Here is a 27619-nt window from a genome sequence, read left to right on the forward strand (position 1 = left end):
TGCATTTGTGGTTAAGCGAGAAGCATTATTTGATACGCGCGCGACCCAGTAGTGCATCGCGCTACAAAATCATTGCATGATTTATGTTGCCAAATCTAATTTTTAAAAATATTTTATATTTATATATGATATAATAAATACGCTATTAAAAAACATAGTGCCAAGTGTAGTGCGCGTCTTTTTTGTTAAGATTTATAAAAATGTTTAACTTTATTATATGTTTAACCTTAAGTTTTTTAAATAATTTATTAAATTATATGTAATGTAATGATAATGTGCACCATAATTAAGTTTACAAGCAGTATTTGTAAAATTCATTTAGAAAACTTTAAAATGGGAATCAATATTCATTAATTTATGACTCACTTTCAGCTACACAATCACGCCGCGCGTGATCCTTTACTTATTTTTACTTGCAATTTTGCGCAATATAAATGTATGCGGAGTAGAAAATTTCTATAGCAACATTTAGGGAACCCGGCAAGAACAGGAACCCTTATCACTGTTTTATGTTCATTCAAGGTGCAGACCCGTCCATCTTGATCATTTGCTGATGAATCCCATCCACGTTTGCTGCTCCTAATGTTGCCAGCTTTCAAGCTTACTCCAACTATTTAAACCAGTCGCGGTTGTCGGTTTAGCGGAATTTTACAATCAGCCATCACTGCAATGATGCACTCACACATTTGCAGTGCCAGCTAGCGATATTAGTCACGGTAACTATTTGGTGGTGCTCTGAGTTTTGAGCAGTCCCGTACAGAAATTGCCATGTTGCGTAGTTGAGGGCAATTTTTATCAGTTTCATTAGTACAGCGCAAGCCGATAGCTGGTAAAATTCTAACGACTTGCTTAGCTATGAGCTTTTGGTTGATTATGATTTTATATGCATCGAAACTTATCCGCTGCAGATACCTCTGAAATGAAGTCTGTAGTGGATGAAATATGAATTGAGTTTATCTGTTAGGTGAAATCTGGTTTAAACTGGAATACATTCCTGCGATTGATTAACGATTTAAGTGAATTCGGTTAAGAATTAGTGATTGTGAGTTGTAACTTCTCTACAGTCAAAACAAACTGTACTGTTAAATGTGTTATCTTAACTTATATGCTTGTAGATTCTGCATACTATTTTTGTTATGACGACTCTCTGCGATATTTAAATTAAAGCGTCTTAAAGTAATCAATGAAATACAACTTTAGTTTTCATATGCAGTTTGTATTTACTGTGTTCTGTGCTTGAAATTTAACCGGACAGCAATGGGTTACAACCCGGTAAACTGACTGCCATGATGACAACAACGACAGATAAAGATCCCTCTCCTGTAAACCTACAAGATCTTCTGGAGAACCAGACTGATGATATCGCAGTTTTGTCTCAGCTGTTTAAAGAACAGCACGAGGAGCATATCCGCCAGCAACAGGACACGCGGTCAGATGAACTGACCAGACAAGTCAACGACAGGCTCCTCATCAGACACGCTAATCAGAACCAGGTTGATGAGTCCTTAACGTCGCTGAGAGTACAGATATCCCTGTTGGAGCAGCAGCAGCAGCAGGAAACAGAGAATGGTAATAACAGTGGGGCTCATTGTGGAAGGTGGAGATGTAGTGTTATGAGCTGCAGGATTGAACAGTCCCATCATGATTACACGCAACCTTTTCAGGATGGAAATAGACACATCTTCTTTTGGGATTGTTGTCTTAGTGACGCTGAAAATTCCAAAAAGTGCGATATGGATTTATTTGATTTTGATGATTGACCAATTTATTTACTGCAACGCTTTGAAGCGGGGATATTGTTCAAGTTTACTGTTTTAAAGAAGAGTTTCCTCGAAATCAAATTTTTTGATATAACATTCAAATTTCTTCGAAATTATACATGTTGCTGAATATTTAACAAAGTTGTCGGTAGCTTGTTGTACATTTGATGTTTTGTGGCGGCATTTTCTCGGCACAGAGGGCAGTAAAGCTTCTTGCTGCATCACTGCTTATCAACCAACACTCAAGGTTAGACACCACCATGCCGAGTCACACGTTTAAGCTAATTAATTCGAGAAAAAAATCAAATTTTCGTCGGCGACCACGGCATAAATACAGCGCATTTAACAGTTTAGAATGAATGGGCGGTGTTAATACATGTTAATATCTTAATCCAAACAATCTGATGATAATCACAAACAGTTCAATCGATACCTAGCATGTAGAGTTAACACAGATTTGTAAATAATGTTTTATTTTCAATCACAGTCAGCAAAAAAGCTTCCTGAAACGCGATTTAGTAAAAGACAAATTCATCTAAGTGTGTTTAACAAATATTCACAGGGTTTAGGCTTGAAATGTATATAATTCCTTCGGAATAGAATGTCCAGACAGTATGTCGGGTGAGCTCAACTATTCACTTGTTCAAGAAGCTAAAAAATGCAAATACTCCCTTATTCCTGCCAACCTTTCTGTTGAAGGTAAGTTCTCAAAGTGAGACACCCTCAGATACTCTGACAATATTTTAATCGATGAATCCAGAATCTGTTATAACTACTTGTTAGCTTTAGGTTAAACTAAACCTTGACAAAGTCGTCATGCTTGCAGTAAACCGCCCTTTTTTGGGGGACCGGCATTATGTCTTGAAACATGAGCTGTTATACAGTTATACTCTGTGCAGGCCGAGTAGGTTTCTATACAAAACCTTTATAATTAGTTTAATATTTGTCTTATTTGTCTTATCTCGTTACAATTGTCATTATCCAAACGACTAACTTTGTGAGTTAACCACTATTTGTATTATAATTCATTGACAAGCAAGCTCCTGTCTCTCAATGTTAAGCATGACAGACTCTGTGAAGATGTTGTGTCTCGAAGTACTGTTGTATTTAATTACATATTATACAATATACACTAAAAAGGATAATTGTTATATTTCAGATGTTTTGTTCGTCTGGCAGAATGTCTCGCAATTCATCGTCAGACAGCTCCTGCAGAACAAGGTAATAAATCTCTGTAACTACAGCTCTACTTCCTAATTGCAAATATCTAAGTTATAGTACGCCAATTTCATTTGTTTGGCTGTTGTGAGGTGACCCGAATATCTAATCGCTGTAACAGGATCTGGCGAATTAAGAGCATTTAGTTTCTATGGTGACCTACTTAGTTCAACACCGTTACATATAATAAACCACGAATATTAACCAGATATTGTCTAAGATGCAGTATCTTTAACACAGGAATAACAGACTTTGTTTTGGAAACAACTGCTACAAAAAACCAACGTGCATGTTTTGAAGTTAGATGTGGTTTCCTTCCAAAGGACTGAATTTAAGGCACAATCTTGGGCACTCCTCCATTTTGCAGGTGCTTCATTCGTCAAGATTTGTAGCTGACGTCTCTCCCACCACAAACTAAACCATCCAATTTGTAACACTTCGCCAGGTCGGGTTTTCATTTAAACTCTCTCTCTCTCTCTCTCTGTTCAGTGTTCAGCGGTTTTAAAGGGAAGTATCTAGAACAGCTGTAATTGTTTTGATGGTGTTCAACGTTAAGTTTTACTTAACCGCCGGTCAGAGACGTGGTAACAGTTATAGCTAACACAATGATCACCAGATTGATTGTAATTGTGCAAATTAAATCTTTTCAATTTATTTTTAAAGTCTCATTGAATTATCATGACGAGTCAAAATTCTCAGCGAAATTTTCAGCTCTCATTGTACAACTTGGTTTATGTATAAAACTGATCTTACTCGCGGTTTGTTTTGCATGAAGTGGTCCATATGGTTAGAATTTGAGCCATTTCTTAATTCTTGAATAATTAATAATGATAATAATTGAAAATCTCTGACTGCCAACCTTTCACTGTAGTAATCCCTTGTCATGCTGTATATAGGTCAAAACTTATAAATAATAAATAAATAAAGTAAACTTTAATAAAGCTGTGCTCCAATGCCTAAATACCAGTCCGAGCACCAATGTTTGAGTTGTAGCCAGGACGCTATTTATGTTGAAACGATCATGTGATGTAATGGCTACACACCAACTTGCCACTTCCATTATATCTGGCGCTGACCGTGCTTGCAAAATAACAAACAAGTAAACACACTGTATTTATCTTGCTCTCCTGCTTGTCCCTGGTCTCCTCTCTTCAATCCTGTGCAAGGATTGTGCAGTTTTAGCATGATATGTGTAATGCGCATCATTTTCGAGTTCTCTGAATATGTTGTCGAATTTTCCCGAAACACGGTGGGAAATTAAGAAAGCAGCGAGCAATGAGCGTACGCGTACATGTGTACATGTTAGGATGAGACACTATGTGCTATTTTGAGAAATAAAGCAGATTTGCTGGCTAAAATTTAATTCATTAGATTGGTAGCGTGAAGAGGAGTGAGTATGTAGCAAGCATGGCTCGTGTCGCAATGTGGCCCATACTACCATCCTGAATAATATGATAAACGTACCATCTTCAACAGTTCTTATACTGAATAATCTGGTAAATATATCATTTTACTGCCGTCCTGAACAACCCCGAACAGTGTGGTAAACATACCATCCTTCAAATGAAGACATTTGTAACCGCTATACTTAATGCTTTAATGCAGTTTGCACTGTGCACCTACTACGGTACTAGGAATGTAGTGTGCACCTACTACGGTACTAGGAATGTTCTCAATAACCCTATCTTCAGGCGGTTAACATGACGGGGTTAGGAATGTTCTCTGTTCTGAAGAGATCCCTAGATCTGGGAAGTGACCGACGCGTGTATGTTCAGAGACCCATCTTTGTACTGTCAGAGAAATTCGCCAAACTACACGGAATTACTTACGCTAAATATCAATCTCCTGGTAAGTGAAATAAGTTTTTAATGATTTTAAAGTAGGTCATTATTAACGAGCTACTTTCCTATATGTATTTCTATGAACTATGTCCGAGGACGCTCTTTTTCTACGTTGTCGAAATCAGGAATGATGAAGATGATTAATTTTAAGGAGACTTGACAACGAAATCAAAATATGGCATTTGAAAATAATTTTTTGCTTGATACATTACACATTTGAAATTAAACTACTATTAAAACTACCAAGATATCAGTGCAGTATCCCTTTTCATACTTAATCTACGAGATTAACATTTCTTTGTTCAATTAACACATTTCATTGTGCAATTATTTACGGTCACGTTATGGATTTTACTATCTTTCCTCGTGAATTGTTCATTTTATTCAAAGGATCAAACCGCAACTCATATTTTAAAATTATTTTTATTTCACTGTAAAGTTTTCGCGAGAAGAAAGTCTTTAACACTTCTGTAAAATCGATGGTAAATTTCTGTCAAGAAAAACGTTTAAAATCTGAATTTGATATGGAACGTGCACCATTATTCTATAAAATACCTTTATTTAATAATTGTGGGAAAGTTTTGCACCTTGCAAGCATTGGCAGTGATAAAAGCTTTGATTTAAAACACACTTTAAAGCTTGCTTGCGACTTTGCTTCCCTCCCTAACTTCTCCATAACTTCTTTAACAACTAATCGTGCTTTTAAGCTTTTACACAACTAGACGGATTATGATATGAAATTTGAAATATTTGATGGTACGTGTAGGGAGCCAGCTTAACTCGCGTGGAGTGCTTGAATGCAACTTATAATTTGGTGTATAATTTCAGACCTACTGTTACCCAGTTACGTAATACGCTAGGGAGGCCAGAGGGAGAGGGGATCTTAAATGGCCAAAATCTTACGTAATAAGTGAACGATCGGTTACTGTAAAATATAAACCAAGTCTGCATTATGGCATATTTCATCCATTTCGCTCCCTTTCCCCCTGATAATACTCACTTTGTGAATGGCTTTCAGACTTAGTTTGCGGTCTGACCGAATGATCATGAATAGATGAATGTACAAGTTCATGAAATAGACTCAAAATAGCTGCATAGAATGTCCTTGCTTAAGTTTAAGTATGACCAGCTTGCACTTGCCCTGAACTAGACACCCAGTATCTCTCACTCTGACCACACAAAGAAATGAAATTCGTTACACTACTCAAGATCTCAGTGAAGAAGCCAAAAAATATTACTTCTCTGACCACGTAAAGAAAAGAAGATCGTTTCATTGCTCAAAAACTGCTATAAAACCAGATAAATTGATTACTACTCTGGCCACATAATGAAAATGCTCACTCACTCGGTTGGTGCAGCATGGCACCTAAGCCACAGCAGCTTTCTGTAAGTTGCCAGTGCCATGGTTCCCGCCTCAAATAGATTTGATTATATTGTAGCTCATGGTCTGTATACAACAGCAATAAACGAATTATTTGTTCAGATTTCTTCCTTGTGTGGCCTAAACTAACTAAAGTATGTAAATTACATGTGGTTAAGAACAAAACTAAGCGGTGCATATTACACGGAGACAGGATATTTATGGGCTCATTCTTTCGTCTACCCTGATCCACTGGTTATGCTGTCATATTGCGGTAAATCAGACAGAATCGGGTGTACGACATTAATTGATCCTCCGTTTCAATCCAAAATAATAAGACTCAGATGTGACTTTACACGTGCATCTAAGCATGGTCCTAAATCCACTCCCAACCCTGACCCAAACCATCACTAACCCTAGCTCTTATCTTTGCCTTCGAGCCTTGTTTGTAGAGCAGGGGTGAAATGTCGAGGGGTGGAAGTTCCAATCCCCGCCCAAGTCTTCAGAAAATACGCTGATTCTGATGTCTGCGAAGGCTTCTCTGTAGAAATTCAAGAGAAACTACAATACGAGCTCCAAACTTCCATCTGTCCTATATTAAATACTACATGTTGGTACTATGAAGACTAGTAGTCTTCAAGTCTACTAGCGGTATACATGCAGTATTGATAAGACTACTCACTACTTGAAGACTCAAAGATAATCCAGCTCAGACACACACACAATTTTTCCATTGGCTATGCTCTGAAAGTAAACCTTTTAATGTTGGAAATGTCAGAAACCAACTAGGGCTGTACTTGCGTGACCTTATGCGGTATGCCTCAATCATAATGATAATATTTGGAAACATATTACTTGGAACACGTTTGGCTTGTGTGCTTGCGAGCTGCCGCGAGAACATTTTCGTGATGAATATTGTCATTCTATTTACGCACGCGATTCGATTTATATTGCGCGCCCTCGCTCAATGACTAAATTATTAATCTTGAAATGAACCATACCATCCCCCAAAAAGGACATAGGGTAAGTAAGGCACATAATTTTGTCAGGGTACCTAATTTTGTCATTTTGCTCTGAAAAACTGCCTCGGCTCGGAATTTCAGCTTGAAAGAAAAGGATTGTGTATAAAAAGAAAGCTTAGACTTTGCTGAAACTGCTCGTACAAAGTTTAAGTTTATAGCTCTTATGCATCTGTGTCAAAAATGAAGGCGAAACTGTTAACCCGAAAAATAAATAAGATCCTTAAGGTTTTCTTAAGGAATTTTCAAAATTTTGATTTATTGCTATTTCAAAAGTAATTGAGCTAGCTTCATGCCATTGCATATTTCAAATATTTTCTACAGCAGAAGTATACGTACAAATTTTCAAGTCTCTAGTGCAATTATTGTTCAAGTTACAGAGGGTGACAAAATTAGGTTCGATTTTGCCAAAAGTACCTAATTTTGTCAAAAAAATCGACCTTTCTCAAATTTCTTGTAAGTCACAGATTGTGTTGAAAATGGCCTTATACAACTATTCTGAAGTTTTTTTGCCCATAGGATATGTATAAGGCACTTATAACACTTATAATAGCATATTTTCGCCGAGAAATATTAGGTGGATTTTTTCAATCTAAAATGACTAACAAAATATTTGATGAAATTACTAAGCAAGTGATCTATCTACAGACATGAAAATTTCAACCTAGGCCTAGAACCAATCGTTTTTCAAGATGCCAGTGGTTTCAGGGGCATTTGGGGCTATTTTCTAAGATTAGATACCCAAAAAGTGTCATCTTTTCATCAAGCTACAAAACTATGAAAACATCATATCTTTGGGATTTTTGAGGTCAATGTTGGTAAAAAAGCGCTCGAATGATGCATCCAGGTAGTCTAAAATACCGAGAAACGGTTACTTTTTGCACAATCTTCAAGTGACAAAATTAGGTTCGGGGTGACAAAATTAAGTAAAGTCACCAAATTTTGTCATTTTTTTCAAAATAATTTTTTTGAACATCTTCAACCCCAGCAATTTCGATCATTTTTGTGTTAGAACTTGCCTAGACTGCAACTGTCTACTATAACATGGTGGAGGTTTCATCTAAATCGGAATTTCAGACGAGGTTAAAACCCATGGTTTATATCAGGCAGTCGGAAAATTGCCAAAAAATGACAAAATTATGTGCTTTGCCCTATTGTTTAAAACAATTTTATGTCATGACATCCGAAACCAACTTTTTAAAAATCAGAGTATTCGACTTCATGACCCCTGGCCTTTCATGATACATTTTCTCAGGAGAGGTGCCGGTTGTTCAACTGAACTTGGCTGCCATTTCGATGGAGATTGGCGTAGACAGAGATGTTGTTGACACATGCATTCGAGAGCTCATATCTACATTTTCACGCACAGTTAACTCGAGAAAACATTCGTATCTCGCATTCAAAGACATCGGTCAGTTGGTAGTCAAAGACGGCAAGGCGAAGATGAAATTCTTTAAAGATTTCCTACGAACAATAGATGGAACCAGGTCTCTGATGACATCTCATCTTTTATCTCGACCCCATACAACTGACTCCTTCATTTCGAGAAGTTCGATGATGAGCTCTATGTCTAGCATGAGACCTAACACATACGTTTTACCAAGTGCCAGCAATAGAAATATCTGGACGAACACAAAAACTGAGGATGAAATACCAGATAGACCCCCATCAGTGATTAGTAACCACGGTGGAAACCTCACCCTTTCGCCTCTTGGAACCGTCGATGAGGTACAACTTAATTCAAACATTACTGAAATGTATTTTAGAAATTACTAATAAATATTCTTAAATTTAAAGTGATAAATGTGAGTCCTATTATTCAGATATCGATGATTTCGCAAATTTTTTGATGGGGAGGATTACTGATTCTCTAATCATGTTCATTATCAGGACGAGGTCCCGAATGAACTTGAGGTGAAGTTTGATCTGCCAGCACCGCCAACTAGATCTAGTTTCTGTAGCGATGTTTTAGCTTACGACGGTGGGATGGAAATACCAAAACTGGAAAATATAAGCAAGATCAAAAAATCAGGTATTGCATACTTTTCATCTGTTCTGTTTATTGGTTAGTTTTCTTTTGTTAAGCAATTCAGTCGTTTAATTGGCTAGTCTCATAAGTAACTTCATTTCTTTGGAGCCTATCTTACTTCTTAACTGTTTTTAATCGCTTTGTAATTCACGTTTCATAATTGGTAGTTTGTTTGTTCGTTTGTTATTTTGGCTGGTACGAGGAGCAGGAGATAGGCCCCTACTCCCCCCAGAGATGCTCATTTGGTTGTCTGTCCTCGTTAATTAGAACACAGAGATTTGTTTATTCGTCTTATCGTTTCTATTAAATATTTACCCAGATAATTAACAGTCTACTTTATAATCTACTATTCCCCCCCCCCCCCCCCCCCCACTATTAACCGTGCTACGCAGATCTGAAGCCAGTAAAAGTAAAAGAGGAAGAACCGCTCCCAGAGAAGGAGATTAAGACAACGTTTAAAGATCCGTTACAAACTGTCATCGTTTCCGAGGAAGAAGCCAAGAAACCTCTGTCGCCAGAATTGTGAGTCGTAATTAGCAAAGCTTTATGTCACATTACTAAGAAGGTAACGAAGTAATAGATTCAGTAGTTAAACCATTTACCATTTATTAATATTCAAGCCCCTCGCTGTCCCCGTCGACATCTTACATTGTAGCCAGGCCCGTTGCCATAGTGCACAGGGTACTCCAGCTCAATGATGCAATGGACAAATAAACGTCTGCGTCGAACAAAGATCAGCTTGGCATTTACTAGAGGCCATTATAAGGTTATAAAGTTATAAATCATCCTAATTGTTAAGCAGTCTACCATAATGCAGCGTGATCTGTCCTATTTCATGCCTTTCTGTTTCTTCAGTCCACTTTGAAGCCGGTTTTAGTTAGAGTATTTATCATTTTGTTTTGTTATGTATCTATGACACCAACAGTCTTTTTGGTCAAAAAGCATACATACAGTAAAACCTCAAGCTCAATTTACCGCGTTAAATCGGGGTTTTGATTTTTCAAGTAATGCATGTTATTGTTAATAGTTCAGCCCCCATTTGCAGGGAAGAAAATTGCCGCGGTTAACCGGGTTGGCCGTAAATTGGGGTTTTACTGTATCTCGGAATTAATTGACAATACTGGAGACGAAATGAGAGTCTACACTCACTGTAATTGTAAAACCAAATACATGATGTATTGTCGACGTTTCGGCTATATGCCTTTGTCATAGCTGCAACACCCATCGTTTTATCTATTCGAATAAATGTCACTGTCTCACTTCATAGTATCGTTACCTCCTCGACATGTACCTCCTCAACATGTACGATAACCGTAAAGTTAAACACGGGCGCAGGTATTTGGCCATCAATAATACAAGGCTATACTTATAATAATAGCCTAGCTGATTCTACGTATTACCAACTGGTGTTTTAAATCTTCTAACGAACGGTATATCAAGAGTTGGTTCAAGTATGATTTGATTTAGTTAAAATCTGTAGTTAGTTGAAATTTACCAATATTTGCAGGGCGGCTGGTTGCAAGCACAACTCTGGCCAGGAGCTGTGTTATCTGTGTCACCAGAGGCAGCGCCGTAATATTCCAATATCCTTCACGGAGGAGAAGGCCAAGGCCGAGCAGGAACTAGACCGCGTTCTGCAACAGTACCAGATGTTTAAAGATGATCAGTTTTACGACCAAGAACGGGTTTGCGGCTTACCGTTCTTCCACTTTTCGATAAATTCTCATGAAAATCGGCAGTGTACAAATAATAGTGTTGTTTAAAATTCCCAGTCTTCAGAATATCATGCCGGGTTGATTCAACTGACTGGTTTGTGTAACGCTAATATTTTACAGCGGTATGTCTCACGCGAGAAGGAAATGTGTAAAGAAGTTGCTGAGTCTAATCTTGTTCTGGCAGAAAAAGTTCGACAAGAGAAAGTTCCTGACAAAGCCTTCCATGTAAATGTTAACATTTTCGCGTGCTTTCTTAATCTGAAATCATTTATTTGGTGTCTGCTGATGTCATGCTGTTTAGTGTTTACCAATCTCTGTTTATTTATTATTATGCTCATGAATATGGCATCATATCCATGTACGCTTGACCACAGCAAAATTTCAGCAATCGTACATTTTCGCTCGAAGCGGAACAGTACCGCGTAGATATTTGACACAAGATCAATATAGCAACATACTGGATGGACAAGTAAAGATAAAAACAGACCGCCACCAGAAAGAGAAAAGTGAGACTGACAAGCAGGAACGCGCCGAGCAGACGTATCTCACTCAGGGGCTCGCTGCCTCCAAACAGCGGTTTATCGAGTCCAAAGCTTCCGCCATAAAACAATACCAGACCGCTCTCAATAGCCAGCTTCAAAACCAGCCATTCCGGTTTCCACCTGCTGTTCCCGATTCAGAAGGACCCATTTTTGGTAAGATCGACGTTACTCCGGAACGAGTAAGGGACATGCGAAAGAGGGCAAAAGAAGTGATGAAACATCAGCTGAAAGCGATGGAGGACAAGAAAAACGGTGTAGAAAAAGAAAAGCAGAATTCGGTGAAATATGAAGTTGAGCTCTTGGAACGAGCCAAAACAGAGTAAGTCTACTTTTTGAATTATTATCCACCTCATATTATTTCTTATTAACTTTGATCAACATTATTGTGTACAAAATAATCAGTTGCTGATCTTATAGGCTACGAGAGGAATGCTACAAGAAGTATTTGATGAGAAAGGGGGTAAGAGATGGTTTGGAGAAAAGCTGGTTGGCACAAAGCCAACTCAAGGTGTCACGTGAAACTGACGAACTCAAACACCGGATGAAATCAGGTTAATTTTCACTTCACTCCTGTCTGATCAGGATTGAAACTTTAAAATCATGATTCCCCGCTCACTGCTTAGCACCTTAAGAAATGTCAAAGCTCTAACTTGACCGAATGTCTCCAGGGTTGACTCTGCTTCACATTTGGGATAGGTGATCACTCCTTTTAGTGCAGTCGTTTTGTCAGTGCAGCGCATTTGAATACTCGAGCCATTTTTCTAACCTTCTAGTGGAATTATGCTAGGACTTGTCTTTCAATTTACTTATATAATAGTATATGAATCATACACACAACGCATATTATCTTTAGTAGCGTACGTAGCCACTCAAATCTTTTCCTAAATCTGACCAAACTTATCACTGAAAACTATTTTCATATCCTTCCTTATCCATTTGTAGACTCTCACATTTCTGGTGCCAGGTGCAGTCCATAGAAATTTCTTGATAGTCACATTCTTAAAAATATAACCTCATCAATACATCTTTTTACGTATATTCTATTGATATTGCTGATCGCACAGAACATTTGGTTCAACTCCGCACGATTTTTATGTACGAACGGTAAAACTCAATCTGTTACCGGAAACCAAGGTCTCCTCTAACATTACCCTCTACAGGATCGCTGCTGCTCGATCAATGCGACAAATACAAACGCTGCGAACAGTGCAAGAAATGTTATGAAAACGCTGGCACCTCCAACGTGTGGAAAGAGAGTCGTTATATTGCCGGGTGCCGGCTCATGGTTTAGTAACATAGACTTTTAAATCGGTGGACACCATACCTCTTCTTATTCATATTATTGATATGTTTAATTTTTAGGAAGCTTTAAACTTTAATTTAGCTTAAATTTTCTTTTAGGTTTGAATTACTTACACTTACAGTGGGTTTGGATGGTTTAATTTTTACTTGAGAATTATGATTTGAGACAATGATATACTTCCGAATCATATATTTGCACACATAACTCAAATGTGATAACAATTTTTCTGATCTCCTTACATTTCCTGAAAGTTGATTGTAAACTGGCAGCTTACACTTTAAGCTATAACTATAGAATATATCCCAGATTATATGGACATGTTATTAACATTGAACTGAATGCATATCACCGATCCGAGAGGACATATGGTTATATACGATGTATAGTTTTTATGTACAGTTTTTGGATGATGTTATGTACAAATGAAAACTAAGAACACATTATTTAACGATTACAATAAAGATTTTTTTCGTTCAAATTTACTATGTATTATTGGAACACCTATGACCTAGCTAAATAGAAGATTCACTAATTTATATTTATAACTTAGAAATTAGACAAACATATTGTTGCCAAGTCGATCATGTGAATCGTTATTAATGTAATTGATTCATGCAGATTGACTACTGCAAAATCCATGGCGGGAAGCATGCAGATTTAAGGAATCACCATCGTCTAATACAAATTTTAAAGCATCTCTTCAGTCTTTCGACCCACTGACCTCTTGCTAGTGTTACAGAGGCTACATGCCACAAAGCATCAGAACCAGTCTGAGGTTGAATCGGTGCGCGTTGGCATCATAGTAAATGCTTGACACACGCTGCAACCCCTTTTGCAAGTAAATGCTGATTAAAGTAAAAATCGTCAAAAAACGAGGTCCAAGATTTTCAAAATCGAATACAACATTTTCTAAGGCCTATTTTAACTGTAACATTCTGATCGAACAGAATCTCCTAAATGGTCTTTAGAACATGAACATATCCTGAAAGTTTCAAGGTGATTACTCAAAAAATGTAGGAGAAGATAGATTTTTAGACTCGATTTTCCTAGGGAGCGCATATAATTAGTGATATGATCCACCAGCTACGATTTACAGAACATGTGAACTCTACCCTACATCTAGCCCAGTTTTACCCCTTACTTTTGATTTAAATTAACAAGTCAATACACATTTTTTCGTAGGATAATTAATCAAATTTATTGAATACTGAATACTGAATACTGAATACTGAATACTGAATACTGAATACTGAATACTGAATACTGAATACTGAATACTGAATACTGAATACATCAATTATAGTTTACTAAATATCGTGCCCAAACATTGAGGCTACAGTAAACAAATACTCGATCTTGCTAGAGTATGTTGAGTAGAAAGAACAGATATCGTGGAGTTGGGTATGGCAACTCGCCTCTTAGCGGGTGTCTTGCCAACACTCAACCTGTCGATGTGAAAGTCAGTAATGACTTGCTGCACTTTGATAGCTCGCACATACTCTTGAACAGAGGTCTTTGGACGATGCACTCGGGATTTAAATCCTCTGTGAAAGAGGAGTGTGCTTGCAGCACCGCTAGGCAGACTTGAGGGCTGAATACTTGTCCTTCTTCCGGGAGTAAATGTATCCATCAGAGTCGAGTAGCTGTTTACATCCTGTCCGACCAGAGATAAATTTGGAGAAGGTAGGCATGTTGATATAATGCGATACTATTGTCTATCATCTTCTTGACCATTGTTAATGATCTGGCCCGGCGCGCGCTACTTCGTAGCTCGTGCCATCATTTCGAGAAGAAACAAGAAAGCGGCGCGCGCTACTTCGAACATCGAAGAAATTTAGACGAGTAACAACCGTCAATCATCTTCCAGTATATATACCTAAAAACACTTGATCGGCTCACTCCCGTTGCATGCCTTTGGCACGTACGTCTCACCTCCCTAGATACGAGAACCCCCCTTTAGCAAGAGCTCCCGTCCCTTATATGTGATATAAGAGTCGAGCGGTCAAATCTTAAAAGATCATGTTTACTTCTTAATGCACAGCTATGATGTACATGTGAACTCTACCCTGTATCTAGCCCATTTCTAGGTCAGTTAAATTTTACTGATGGATCACATCACTAATTATACGTCACTGATTAGTGACATGATCTGATCTCCCTGGCCCCTAATAATAGAGAGGGGCCTCCCATTGACCTTTGACCGGCAAAAAATTCGGCTAGGAACAATGTATTTTTTCATGGGACCAAAAGCAGCCGATGGATAATACTCTCCTTTTATTTATCAGAAGCAAATAGAAAATCGATTACGAGAGAAATTTCATAAAGACCCCCCTGCCCCTTAATATAATTTCAATTCCATATTGAACGTTGTAGCGCGATGCACTACTGGGCCGCGCCGTGCATCAAATAATTCTTCTCGCAACCACCTAGTAGATGATCGGTAAATTCGGTAGATCGGCGAGATGCACCACTGTGCCTCACCGAGCTGCGAAGGATTGACATCGTGAATCAAGAACAAAGTGGCGCGGAGCGCGCTACGTTGTACTTTGACATACGTTGCATTTCATGCCACTTTTCGCGCGCGAGGCGCGGGATACGAAACATGTATCAAGTTGTACTTCAAATGTCAAAGAAATTTAAACGAGTAACATCCGTCAATGACATTATGTAAATCAAGTGCCTATATAATAATGGGATACGTGCATTACACGGTGAAATTTGATCGACGTTGACCATGTTGTTAATGCAGGTCTGGCCCGGTTCCGGTTAATGGTCTGGCTTCGTAGCACTTGCCATTTCAAGAAGAAAGCGGCGCGCGCGCTACTTCGAAGAAATTTAAACGAGTAACATCCATCAAGATCGACGATGTCATTCAATTTTTCCTATTTAGATCGTTGCTCTGCGAATTAACAAAGCAACGATTTCGTCTGCGATGCAAAGTTAACCATTAACGGGTGATACTCGTAAAATAGTTGTTTCAAATATATAAAGACAGTCGAAGAGTCCAACTCGGCGCGCGCGTTTTGGTAGTATAGGTTATACATTATAAACCTACAGATTCGAAGTAAAAATGATAATTTGCGCGGCGCATCGAAGCTTCACATAGCCATGTGTCTACGCGTACTGCGTGACGCGCTTGTTTCACAAGTAGATAGTAGATCTTTTGCCGTCTACGGCGGTCGCGCGCTACTGCAAGCGAGAGGGCTCTGGTTAGAGCAACATCGAAGCGGCGAAGTCATCCAAGGTGAAATTAACAATGTATTTCATATTTGGTATTTTTCATAAGTTGTAGACCCGCCGTACTTTGTCATTGGTCAGTTCAGCAATAATATAATTCGAATTATCGCTCAAAATAACTTATTGCGCAGGTAGCAGGTAGGAGGTAGCAGGTATTATAGGATGTAGGAATGTGGGCGATAACTGTGCGCGATCGAGGGTACGTATAGTAGTATGCACGGTTGCAGCAGGCACGACGGCCGGCGCAAGCTACTATATACGAAAAAAATTCGTTCGCTAACCCTTGTCCTTGACTTTTTAGTGCCTTTCGCACTTTGAGTCATGGATCGGGAACACAATCTCGAAGATTAACTGTTGAGTGATTTAGCATGCTCTTGTAGCGCGATGTACTACTCGGTCGCGCCGCGCATCAAATAATTCTTCTCGCAACCTTCGGTAGATCGGCGAGATGCACCACTGTGCCTCACCGAGCTGCAAAGGATTGACATCGTGAATCAAGCATGCTTGAATGAATTGCTCTTGCTGTGACAGTCAATTTGACAGGGTATAGATTTCTATTGTAAAGCAAACCGGCTAGGTCAGTCATATTTTTGGGATAAAAGCTAAATTTTTCCCTAACTGAGGATCGAGTAGATGGTAAAGTTAACAGTCAGTTAAAACATAATGGTCGTCGATCCTCATATCAATAGGCTTAAGCCCTTGCTGAAAAAGCAGTAAGTGCACCATCGATATTTTCTTGGTACTAGGGAGGTTTCGTATCGGCCCTTCTCAATTTACAGGTTGTGGCAGCTAATACGAAACCTTGTTATAAGCTTTTTCGAGCATCAGGGATCTTGACCACTGCTAAATATGTTTTTTGTTCAAAGTCATGTTTAATTTGATTATAGAATTCTAATTTTGGCGAGGATGCCTGGCGGCAGTTTTCCAAGTATCCACAAATTATTTCCTCATGTTGTGACTGATTTGGGTAGAGAGCTTAGATTTTGAAAATAATGAGTGGGGAAGTTATATTTGGTTAGAAGATTGGAGATGTTGCTATACCAAGGAAAGCCTTGCTCTAACAGTTGGAACTGCAACTGCCAAAATGACCATACAACAACTACCAAAATGACCATACAACACAAAGACCTTGGCGTGAAAGCACCTGGTTAGGCATGAAAAGAAAGATTATTGCCTTCGGCTGCTTCGCGCTAAAAAAGGTATGCAACGTTTGTGTACGTGTGTCAAAAGGCCCATACCAGGTTAATCTGCTCATGAAATGCAGAGGAGAGAAGTTTATTTTCAGTGCTTTCAAGGCGACTATAGAAATCTATTGCAAGTTTGCAGGTTGTAGCAGAATGCACTACTGGGCCGCGCCGCGCATCAAATAATGTTTCTCGCAACCTTCGTTAGTGGTTAGATCATCAAAATGCACCACTGGGCCACGCCGAGCTGCGAAGGATTAACATCGTCAATTAAGTAACTCATTTGCTCTCATATACAATATATGACTGTAATGACGAAAGAAGATTATTTCCTCGGTCACTCACGTTTAGTTTTGCCACTCCCTCTGAGTCAAATGAGTATGTGAGCTTTTCAAAAATTTTACCTAAGACATACAATGTAGAGATAGGACGGTAATTCTCAATTTCTTCAGGACATCAGGAAATATAACCACATGTTCTACTGAGACAAAACTGTCCTGCAGGCTTTTTCTAAGATTCTAAACTGCAACTGAAGTTTTTTATGTAGATCGTTGATATACAGTGCAACTTCTAGGTCCATTAAATAAAAGATATATTCAATTTAAATCTTGTTTTACTTATAATTTTGTTTTACTTAATATTGGTATGTAAACCTAGTAACACCCAGAGATGCATGTTACCCATTGTAAACTAATACTGCTTGCTTTAGGCCTGCTAAAACAAAACTTCTTTGCGGCTTTCATAAACTTTTACGATTAATTAATGCCTTTGAATAACACACAATTTTCCTAGAAATGTGACTGACGGCAAACATCCTCTGCAAATGGGAAAAGGTGAGGTTTTGGTAAACTTTTCGATTCAAATATTGTCTAGCATTATAAGTGAATAGAAATATATATAATACTATCAGTGAGATAAAAGCTATACTATGATTCAAAAATGTGTTTTTTTGTTATGGTTACTGACAGCACTGGTTATTATTAGATGCAGATTGCACGTTTTAAACTTTCTTTCCATTCAACATGGTTACTTATCTAAGGATGTTGTCAATCCTACAATTCAAGTTTCAACATTGATATCTGCAGTTTTATTAACTTGTTGATTGGCTTCTTGCTATATCATCTACCTGTAACGGAACTCTACAGACTATTAATGTATCCTTTCTTCCAATGAGATTTCCTTCCAGTTACCTCATATTTTCTACTAATGGTCGTTAGTTCTTCATTTCGGAGAATCGAGAGAGGGCACTGTATTCCATGAGGTTCACAGCACAACCTGGCTATTATCGTATCTTCCAATTATATCAAACTCATCTTAGATAACTGGATCTGATGGTTACCGCTCTTATAGGGCATTTTATTGAGTAGATTTAGAAGGTTTCAGGTTAAGAAGGACTAATGCGTGAGTGGAAGTGTGAAGGACACTTGTTTCATATACCAGATACCTGTGTAACTCTAGACGGCAACTTTAACAAGCTAACCGCCTATTTTCAACTTATATCAACTTCTAGAGGTTTCTGGAAAGAAATATAGCCCAGCTGGGGTAATCCTTCAAATAAATGATAAAGGGAACCTTACCAACCATGCTAATCATGGCCGATACAGTGCATTGCATCACTTGGTACGATTTATATTTACTCCAGTTTTGTCTGAACCACATAGCTGAGCTTACGAGTCATTTCCCACGAACACCACTGTAGTGCGGCTAAAGATTAGTGAGGTCGTGACTAACTCTTCCTGCAAGAGATTTACACTGTAAGTGCGAGATTGTGCTGTAAATTTAACAGCTCAATTTCTCGCTTACTACAGACATTAACGTCGTTTACCACAACATGCCTGTATGCGAATATTTACAATGTAGTTAGTTGACTACTGGAAGTTGGTAACAAAGATTACTTTGTTACAACCCACAAAATACTGGTCGCGACTCTCCATTATTGTTCTTCATGTCGCTTAACCTCGCGCCTTGCCCTGAAACACTACCAGTTGTGTAGTAATATTCCAGTTGTGTAGTAATATTCTTTTAACGCTTTGCTGCAACAGGCGCCCATAATAATAGAATCTTAATTACAGTTTCCTGTTCGGCAGTAGAGAAAATTGTGACATAATGTAGTAATGGCAGTAAAGGGCTGGATCATGATGATGCTAATAAATGTCTTTCTCGATCTCCTTGTTAACTGTTTCGTTAACAGTAGCTTGCAGCTTGTAGGTTATATCAGATTAATCGTATTAGAGCGTGGCTATAACAGCAGATAGCTGGACTATATTCTGATTTATATGAGCTACATTGATTTCTGCAACTGGATTTCAAGACAGAACTTCATGATTTCATCCACAGCAGTCCCCAAAGGTGATTTAGGTGAGATTTGGTTTTCAAATAATCTGTGGTAATTTAAAATTTTATCACATTTTTTTTCAATAAAATGGAGCTAAAAAGATGCAACTGTGTTTATTCTAAGAGATGGATTTTTGTACTCAAGTTCATAGAAAAAATAGATTTAAATCTAGCTATCGCAAACAGATCATGGTCACAATTCAGGTACAGAAAAACCAGTTCTACAGAATAGCAGAATAATTAAATAATAAGAACCACCATCAGCCTATTACACAAATATAATGATCAAACGTTTAAAATGACAGACAAAATTAAAAGTATGTAGTTACAATCAAATGATCCGTTTATTTCGGTTTTTTGCGGCCAGGTAGCGCAGTTGGTTAGAACGCCTGTCTTACAATCGTTAGGTTGCGAGTTCGAAACCCACTGACTGCCTGGTCGTGGGGTGAGCGTCGTCGACGTTCAGCTAAGGATCATGAGTGGTCTATGCAGCCCCCCGGTCTACTCAGCCGAATACTCGAGAAATCGGGTGTGAGGGTTAAATGAGGAGCTGCACATTGCAGCAAAGTCTCGGACGAAGAAAGTATGGTACACACTACCTTAACCGTCACTGGCCAAAAAGATCCTTCGGCTTCCTGTAATTGGCTGGTTGCACTTGTGTAACATTGTGGCTGTTGGAATACACCGAAGTAAAATAAGTGTCTAGATAAAAAAAAAAAAAAAATTCAGTACAAATATTTTGCAAGTTACCATTATTCCAACACGTCCGTTGGCCTGATGTAGTGAACAGATCCCTACCTCAATTTAAATAACTCTTATGAATAGCGTACACGGTTCTGTCGAATAGGAGAATAATAGGAATCATCGGTAGCCTATTAGGGAGGGTTATGAATAATAAACTTTACAATAATTAAACAATAGGAGGAAGAAAACAAAGGTATTTCTCAGAAAACAGATGATTAGATTATTTAAGAAAAAGGCACACCAGGCACGATCTGCGGTCACAGTCCATCGAGAGGAATACAAACATCGCCAGTCAGTTTTTTCGGAAACGTTGACAGCTGATTTTGTGCATCATCATGCTCCAATGGTATTGATATTGTGTGATGAAAAATCGGGTTCGTAAACCTATTACGATTTATTTCCTCTTGTTAGGAAATTATTGAGCCTTGAATAATTAAATTGACGAGTAATATTTAACTTACGGTCACGGCAGTACGGCCAGGTCAAATTGACTCTAAGAGTAAATAAAATGGCTGTAGGAAAAGAAATTATGAATCCTTCTGGTCTCAAATAAAGAATTGAAGTTATCTATTTCGGTGTACCAGGTCTCTATTTCAAGAACGATCAGAAGTCAGTGTGCCAACTGCCAAGAATTATATTTCCATTTAGGTTTATATATTAGTGAGCGTGATTTTGTCCTGACTCAAATCATTTCAAGTTTGATTTCGCCAAAATCATCCCGTAACGTTTATCATTTTAAATCTGACAATGATGAAAAAATACCATTGTCTCCACTGCAGACTTTTAAAAAAACAAGGCTAAGGGAGAAATGGTGGCATTTTTGTGACTAACAGTATAGGTGGACGATGGTAGGTGCACATGCAGTCTTTTCTCATTGTACAATTTAAGCTCAGATAAGATTTGTTAACTGAAATTATATCTCTTTCTCCTAAACGTTGACAAAGGCACAGGAATACCTTGGGTTTTTTTCCCTCCACATCTTATCGTTCTTAGAAATAGCTGTAATTTTTTAATATATAATGATCAGTATAATAATCAATTATTTTTGTGTTAATACTTAATAGCAACATTGAGCTCTGCAGATTTTACACAGATCAATATGAAATATGTAGTGAACCACATCCAATTCTCCCTATACCACATTTCTTCATGTAGCTCAACATTTTTCATTTACATTTTTCGCTCTTTTGTGTGCCTCCTTGCGTAGTCTCTATATTATTCTGGAACATGTTTCCATGCTTCTGTGGGTTACAAGTGTTATCGTTTCCTTTCCATCGTGAACGGAGGGTGCTTGGCAAGGAATTTTCTGGATTCGACCTAAACTTTGTCATTCCCTTTGGACCAGGTATGCATACACTTTCATTTTGATCGTAATGAGAATTATAATCATCCTAAAAAATGTTTTGCTCTTCGCTCGCTCATTTCAACTTGAATCTTTATGATTTCGTGTAAGATCAAATAAAAACATTCTCATCGGCGCGTGTAGCAATAACGTTTGATGTCCATTGTCTTGAGTCACTCTTTACATATTTACTTCAATTTCAAGTTGGACAATTAAAACCATACGAACATATTTTAGCTATATTTGAATATACAAAACCAATGTTTTGTCGTTCGCAGACTCATTACATTTGTCTGTCTGATGTCTATTGACTTGATCAAAAATGTAGGGTAAACTGTACATTTTTTGCAGAGAAATTTACGATTATGTAATGTACAAGTTAACCCGCGGTGTTGTCTCGCTTCACTTACAGTCTAATTAACTAAAAATAAATACTGAAGTGAAATAAATAGATTTTTAGGTAGATGAGCTCTGCAGAACAACCGTTTTATGGTGCTTTTAGAATATTACGATTGTTATCATGATTATTAACGTTCAGTTAATCAGATTAACCATAATACATAATTACCCTCTCGCCTGCATATTCTAATCTTTTCTGTAGTTGATCACGAATGTTTATCATCATATTATATCATCATATTATATATTATGCAGGATTTGCACATTTCCAATCGGCTAAGTGCACTAATATGAGCTACTAATTATTGTTTAGTGCAACAGTTATCAGCTGCATCTTTGCTTTATTGCAGCTGTTTCGCAACCGATATATAAGACTTGGGACGAGTCAGAAATGGGTGCTAATTACAAAACCAGGGTTGCACCCCTGAAACCAGGATATCATTGTAGAAATGTTAGGAATGAGAGTTGGGGCGTGGCACATTAAAAAGGAGCAGGGGTGTGGCACATTACGAGAGATAAGATGTGATTTTTGAGATACTTAAGATGACATCACCCTCCCTATGACCACATCAGATAATTGCAGACTGTAGTTATTATAATTACGTATTATAGCGAACTGCAGAGAAGCGGCTTAGCCCTCCTACTTTTATTATTTGTTACGTCAAATCTTCGTTAACTCGTTCTACTGTTTACTGTTGTTTGTCATTTACTGTGTACGTCACCCTTTCGTAACTTTGGGACCCTTCTGTGACTTAGGGAACCTATCAGGGAACCTATAATTAGAGAACCTATCAGGGAACCTATAAGGGAACCTATCAGGGAATCTATAAGGGAACCTATCAGGGAACCTATAATTAGAGAACCTATCAGGGAACCTATTAGAGAACCTATCAGGGAACCTATAAGGGAACCTATCAGGGAATCTATAAGGGAACCTATAAGGGAACCTATAAGGGAACCTATCAGGGAACCTATAAGGGAACCTATCAGGGAACCTATTAGGGAACCTTGAATCTGATAGGATGTTATCTGGATGGCACCTGAAGAAGTATTGTTACAATCACCCGTCTTTACAAGGTAAATTAATACTAAATTCGTATTAAAACTTATAAACGCAGTAAACGTTTGGATGATTTTTAAGTTGCACTTTCAATGATTACATAATTTTTCCGACTGATTAGAATTTTCGCTCAAGAATTTCCTAGTCATGGATTACAACCTAGTTTAGGCAGTAAGTCTCTACGGAATGTTCTCCTGTGCAGGATCTCGGTAACATTATTATACCATATTACCGCTCTCCTCTCCTCCCAAATAATTGTCCTTAATTCTAGATTATGATAATTGCTTCCGCGGTGCCAACCTTTATTCAAAGACAACCACCGTACTTTTGGGATATTTTCTGTAATTTAGGGCTATTTTCTGTAATTTTCCTTAATTTGAGAGGCGGTAGTTAGTCTGATTACTGATGCGGATTAAGAGACATGATCGGATTAAGTGAGAAGTTATCACCAGCATTAAGTGAGGACCAAAGAAGATGATCGATGTGTAATCTGTATGCACTATGTAAGTATGTAGTTACTCTGGTTGCATGTCACAATAGAGAGATGCTAGTACAGCTGGGGGAAACAAAGAAGTGGTGACTCTAGGATACAATTTGTATATGCCTCACTGTAGCAGACACCTTGGGGTATTGTTACTTTAATGAGATAATATCTCTGGCAAACTTGCACAACACCACTTTATTTAAGTATCAAGGAACAAGCTGGGACGAACGCTGAAACACTAGAGGAGGGGTCGGAGTTGATTATATTGGTCTGAACTCAATGTGCTGACTTTCTAATATATTGTACTGTACAGCTGTGGTAGTACTGAACAGTGTGGTGGTACTGTGCAGTGGTAGTACTGAACAGTGTGGTGGTACTGTACAGTGGTAGTACTGAACAGTGTGGTGGTACTGTGCAGTGGTAGTACTGAACAGTGTGGTGGTACTGTGCAGTGGTAGTACTGAACAGTGTGGTGGTACTGTGCAGTGGTAGTACTGAACAGTGTGGTGGTACTGTGCAGTGGTAGTACTGAACAGTGTGGTGGTACTGTGCAGTGGTAGTACTGAACAGTGTGGTGGTACTGTGCAGTGGTAGTACTGAACAGTGTGGTGGTACTGTGCAGTGGTAGTACTGAACAGTGTGGTGGTACTGTGCAGTGGTAGTACTGAACAGTGTGGTGGTACTGTGCAGTGGTAGTACTGAACAGTGTGGTGGTACTGTGCAGTGGTAGTACTGAACAGTGTGGTGGTACTGTGCAGTGGTAGTACTGAACAGTGTGGTGGTACTGTGCAGTGGTAGTACTGCACAGTGTGGTGGTACTGTGCAGTGTGCAGTGGTAGTACTGCACAGTGTGGCGGTACTGTGCAGCGGTAGTACTGAACAGTGTGGTGGTACTGTACAGTGGTAGTACTGAACAGTGTGGCGGTACTGTACAGCTGTGGTAGTACTGAACAGTGTGGTGGTACTGTGCAGCGGTAGTACTGAACAGTGTGGCGGTACTGTACAGCTGTGGTAGTACTGAACAGTGTGGTGGTACTGTGCAGTGGTAGTACTGAACAGTGTGGTGGTACTGTGCAGTGGTAGTACTGAACAGTGTGGTGGTACTGTACAGTGGTAGTACTGAACAGTGTGCTGGTACTGTACAGTGGTAGTACTGAACAGTGTGGTGGTACTGTGCAGTGGTAGTACTGAACAGTGTGGTGGTACTGTACAGTGGTAGTACTGAACAGTGTGGTGGTACTGTGCAGTGGTAGTACTGAACAGTGTGGTGGTACTGTGCAGTGGTAGTACTGAACAGTGTGGTGGTACTGTGCAGTGGTAGTACTGAACAGTGTGGTGGTACTGTGCAGTGGTAGTACTGAACAGTGTGGTGGTACTGTGCAGTGGTAGTACTGCACAGTGTGGTGGTACTGTGCAGTGTGCAGTGGTAGTACTGCACAGTGTGGCGGTACTGTGCAGCGGTAGTACTGAACAGTGTGGTGGTACTGTACAGTGGTAGTACTGAACAGTGTGGCGGTACTGTACAGCTGTGGTAGTACTGAACAGTGTGGTGGTACTGTGCAGCGGTAGTACTGAACAGTGTGGCGGTACTGTACAGCTGTGGTAGTACTGAACAGTGTGGTGGTACTGTGCAGCGGTAGTACTGAACAGTGTGGTGGTACTGTGCAGTGGTAGTACTGAACAGTGTGGTGGTACTGTACAGTGGTAGTACTGAACAGTGTGGTGGTACTGTACAGTGGTAGTACTGAACAGTGTGGTGGTACTGTGCAGTGGTAGTACTGAACAGTGTGGTGGTACTGTACAGTGGTAGTACTGAACAGTGTGGTGGTACTGTACAGCTGTGGTAGTACTGAACATTGTGGTGGTACTTTGCAGTGGTAGTACTGCACAGTGTGGTGGTACTGTACAGTGGTAGTACTGAACAGTGTGGTGGTACTTGAACTTCCAGCGCTCGGGGGCTTCATGATGTTGTTACAATGAGTTACCAACAATAAACGACTCACTGGGTTTGCTACAATTATGGCTGGTGCCTCCTGCAATTATGTCTGGTGCCTTCAATTGTTAAGTCGAGAATTAACAATTGGAGAATTATATATTAAGTAAACATTCATATTCTAAGCTTGGCGTCGCTTGGGTTAGACACGATTCCCAATTCCCATGTTGCCATGCCTCGAGGAAAGTTTAGTGTGCAGACAACAGAACATTTTGTGCAAATAGGATTCATATCTGTTGTTCACAAATTATGTGGATGTGCAGTTATTTAAAAATTGTTATATTAGTTATATTAGAATTGTTCTTGTGCAGGCAACAGTTGGCAACACGCCAACACAGTCACCAGGTTAAAGTTTATCTGGGCAGAAAAGCCTTCAATCCGCACATTGATAAACCACACTGTACCTACAGTCTACACTACAAACCTGACTTACGAACAAAGTTTTAAAAACAATCCTTTTATCTGAACACTGGTCAGGTTTCCTGGAGACGTACTAAAATAACAAACAGACAATACCCTGGTCTAATACACAGCTCTGTACACGTGTAGTAGTAGACTGCTAACCTGTGTACTTTAGCAGCCATCTAGCAGCCATCTAGCGGCCATCTAGCAGCCATCTAGCAGCCATCTAGCAGCCATCTAGCAGCCATCTAGCAGCCATCTAGCAGCCATCTAGCAGCCATCTAGCAGCCATCTAGCGGCCATCTAGCAGCCATCTAGCAGCCATCTAGCAGCCATCTAGCAGCCATCTAGCAGCCATCTAGCAGCCATCTAGCAGCCACCTAGCAGCCATCTAGCAGACATCTAGCAACCATCTAGCAGCCATCTAGCAGTCATCTAATAGCCATCTAATAGCCATCTAGCAGCCATCTAGCAGCCATCTAATAGCCATTTAGCGGCCATCTAGCAGCCATCTAGCGGCAATCTAGCAGCCATCTAGCGGCCATCTAGCAGCCATCTAGCAGCCATCTAGCGGCAATCTAGCAGCCATCTAGCGGCAATCTAGTGGCAATCTAGCAGCCATCTAGCGGCAATCTAGCGGCAATCTAGCAGCCATCTAGCAGCCATCTAGTGGCAATCTAGCAGCCATCTAGCGGCCATCTAGCAACCATCTAGCAACCATCTAGCAGATATCTAGCAGCCATCTATCAACCATCTAGCGGTCATCTAGCAACCATCTAGCAGCCATCTAGCAACCATCTAGAAGAAGTACACATTTGTAGTCCAGTACACCGCTAAGCAGGAGCCATCTCCCCACTAGTAGTACACCCCTCTTTGTAAAACACACTGTATACACTGCATCATTATTAGGAGAGCACGAGCAGCTAGTAGTAGAAGCGATTACACAAGCTGGAGTAATGTACGTGGTTTATATGGTAGAGTCTAATACTTCCCCCCCTCTCTCTCTCTCTCTCTCTCTCTCTCTCTCTCTCTCTCTCTCTCTCTCTCTCTCTCTCTCTCTCTCTCTCTCTCTCTCTCTCTCTCTCTCTCTCTCTCTCTCTCTCTCTCTCTCTCTACCCTCTATCTCTCTCTCCCCTCTATCTCTCTCTCCCCTCTATCTCTCTGGGTAAGACAATAGGAGGTATTTAGTAGCTAAGTCATTGTTAGGATATATCGCAACACTGGTGTAAGAAGGTGTTTGTACTGTGTACCCCCCCCTGTTATGTGTAGTGATGCTATCAAGACATTGGGTAGATAAAAGATCTAACAATTCCTAGAGACGTTATAACACATCAATAATAGAATAATCTTTTTTTTTTCATCATTCCTCTAGTTCATCATTCCTCTAGTTCATCATTCCTCTAGTTCATCATTCCTCTAGTTCATCATTCCTCTAGTTCATCATTCCTCTAGTTCATCATTTCTCTAGTTCATCATTCCTCTAGTTCACCATTCCTCTAGTTCATCATTCCTCTAGTTCATAATTCCTCTAGTTCATCATTCCTCTTCTGGAACATCTTCTGAAGTGAACGATCAACGACAGCAGTACTTTATGACTAGACTAGAAAGCCCACTGGTCACAATGATAAAGCTAATATCATTCTTTGATTGTCA

At 39.2% G+C, this 27619-nt stretch overlaps 3 protein-coding genes across 8 annotated transcripts in view; 2 read left to right on the plus strand and 1 right to left on the minus strand.

The window, feature by feature from the left end:
- The window catches only part of LOC134813593 (galactokinase-like), a 64366-nt gene that overhangs the window by 32529 nt on the left and 4218 nt on the right, over positions 1 to 27619 (minus strand). The gene's annotated exons all lie outside the window — the stretch shown is intronic.
- On the plus strand, positions 484 to 13265 carry LOC134812182 (coiled-coil domain-containing protein 81-like). 2 transcript variants are annotated; one of them, XM_063819425.1, is made up of 12 exons: positions 484 to 2459; positions 2920 to 2981; positions 4670 to 4826; positions 8454 to 8926; positions 9089 to 9230; positions 9620 to 9749; positions 10735 to 10912; positions 11063 to 11167; positions 11328 to 11803; positions 11902 to 12035; positions 12153 to 12180; positions 12645 to 13265. In XM_063819425.1, the coding sequence occupies exons 1-12, from the start codon at positions 2375 to 2377 to the stop codon at positions 12706 to 12708; spliced, it is 2034 nt and encodes a 677-aa protein (XP_063675495.1). In that variant the 5' UTR covers positions 484 to 2374; the 3' UTR covers positions 12709 to 13265. The 2 variants fall into 2 exon arrangements, with proteins under 2 accessions (XP_063675495.1, XP_063675494.1); XM_063819424.1 differs by lacking the exon at positions 12153 to 12180.
- The window catches only part of LOC134813591 (synaptotagmin-like protein 5), a 40353-nt gene continuing 30720 nt past the window's right edge, over positions 17987 to 27619 (plus strand). For 4 of the 5 annotated variants that reach the window (XM_063821449.1, XM_063821446.1, XM_063821447.1 and 1 more), the window contains exon 1: positions 17987 to 18041. In XM_063821449.1, the coding sequence (XP_063677519.1) occupies positions 18032 to 18041 (10 nt within the window). In that variant the 5' untranslated portion in view covers positions 17987 to 18031. Of the gene's footprint in view, positions 18042 to 22992; positions 23105 to 27619 lie in introns of those variants that run through there. The other variant, XM_063821445.1, reaches the window with a different exon arrangement.

Source organism: Bolinopsis microptera, chromosome 3, assembly GCF_026151205.1.
Source record: "Bolinopsis microptera isolate Bmic1 chromosome 3, MBARI_Bmic_1.0, whole genome shotgun sequence".
NCBI classification, from domain to species: domain Eukaryota; kingdom Metazoa; phylum Ctenophora; class Tentaculata; order Lobata; family Bolinopsidae; genus Bolinopsis; species Bolinopsis microptera.

Bases quoted from the DNA above. Each gene is read 5' to 3' on its own strand.
- LOC134812182 (XM_063819424.1), top strand. From the start codon at position 2,375: ATGTCGGGTGAGCTCAACTATTCACTTGTTCAAGAAGCTAAAAAATGC. The intron at 9,231-9,619 runs GTATTGCATACT...CGTGCTACGCAG, and splicing joins AAGCAAGATCAAAAAATCAG to ATCTGAAGCCAGTAAAAGTA. The intron at 11,168-11,327 runs GTAAATGTTAAC...GCAAAATTTCAG, and splicing joins TTCCTGACAAAGCCTTCCAT to CAATCGTACATTTTCGCTCG.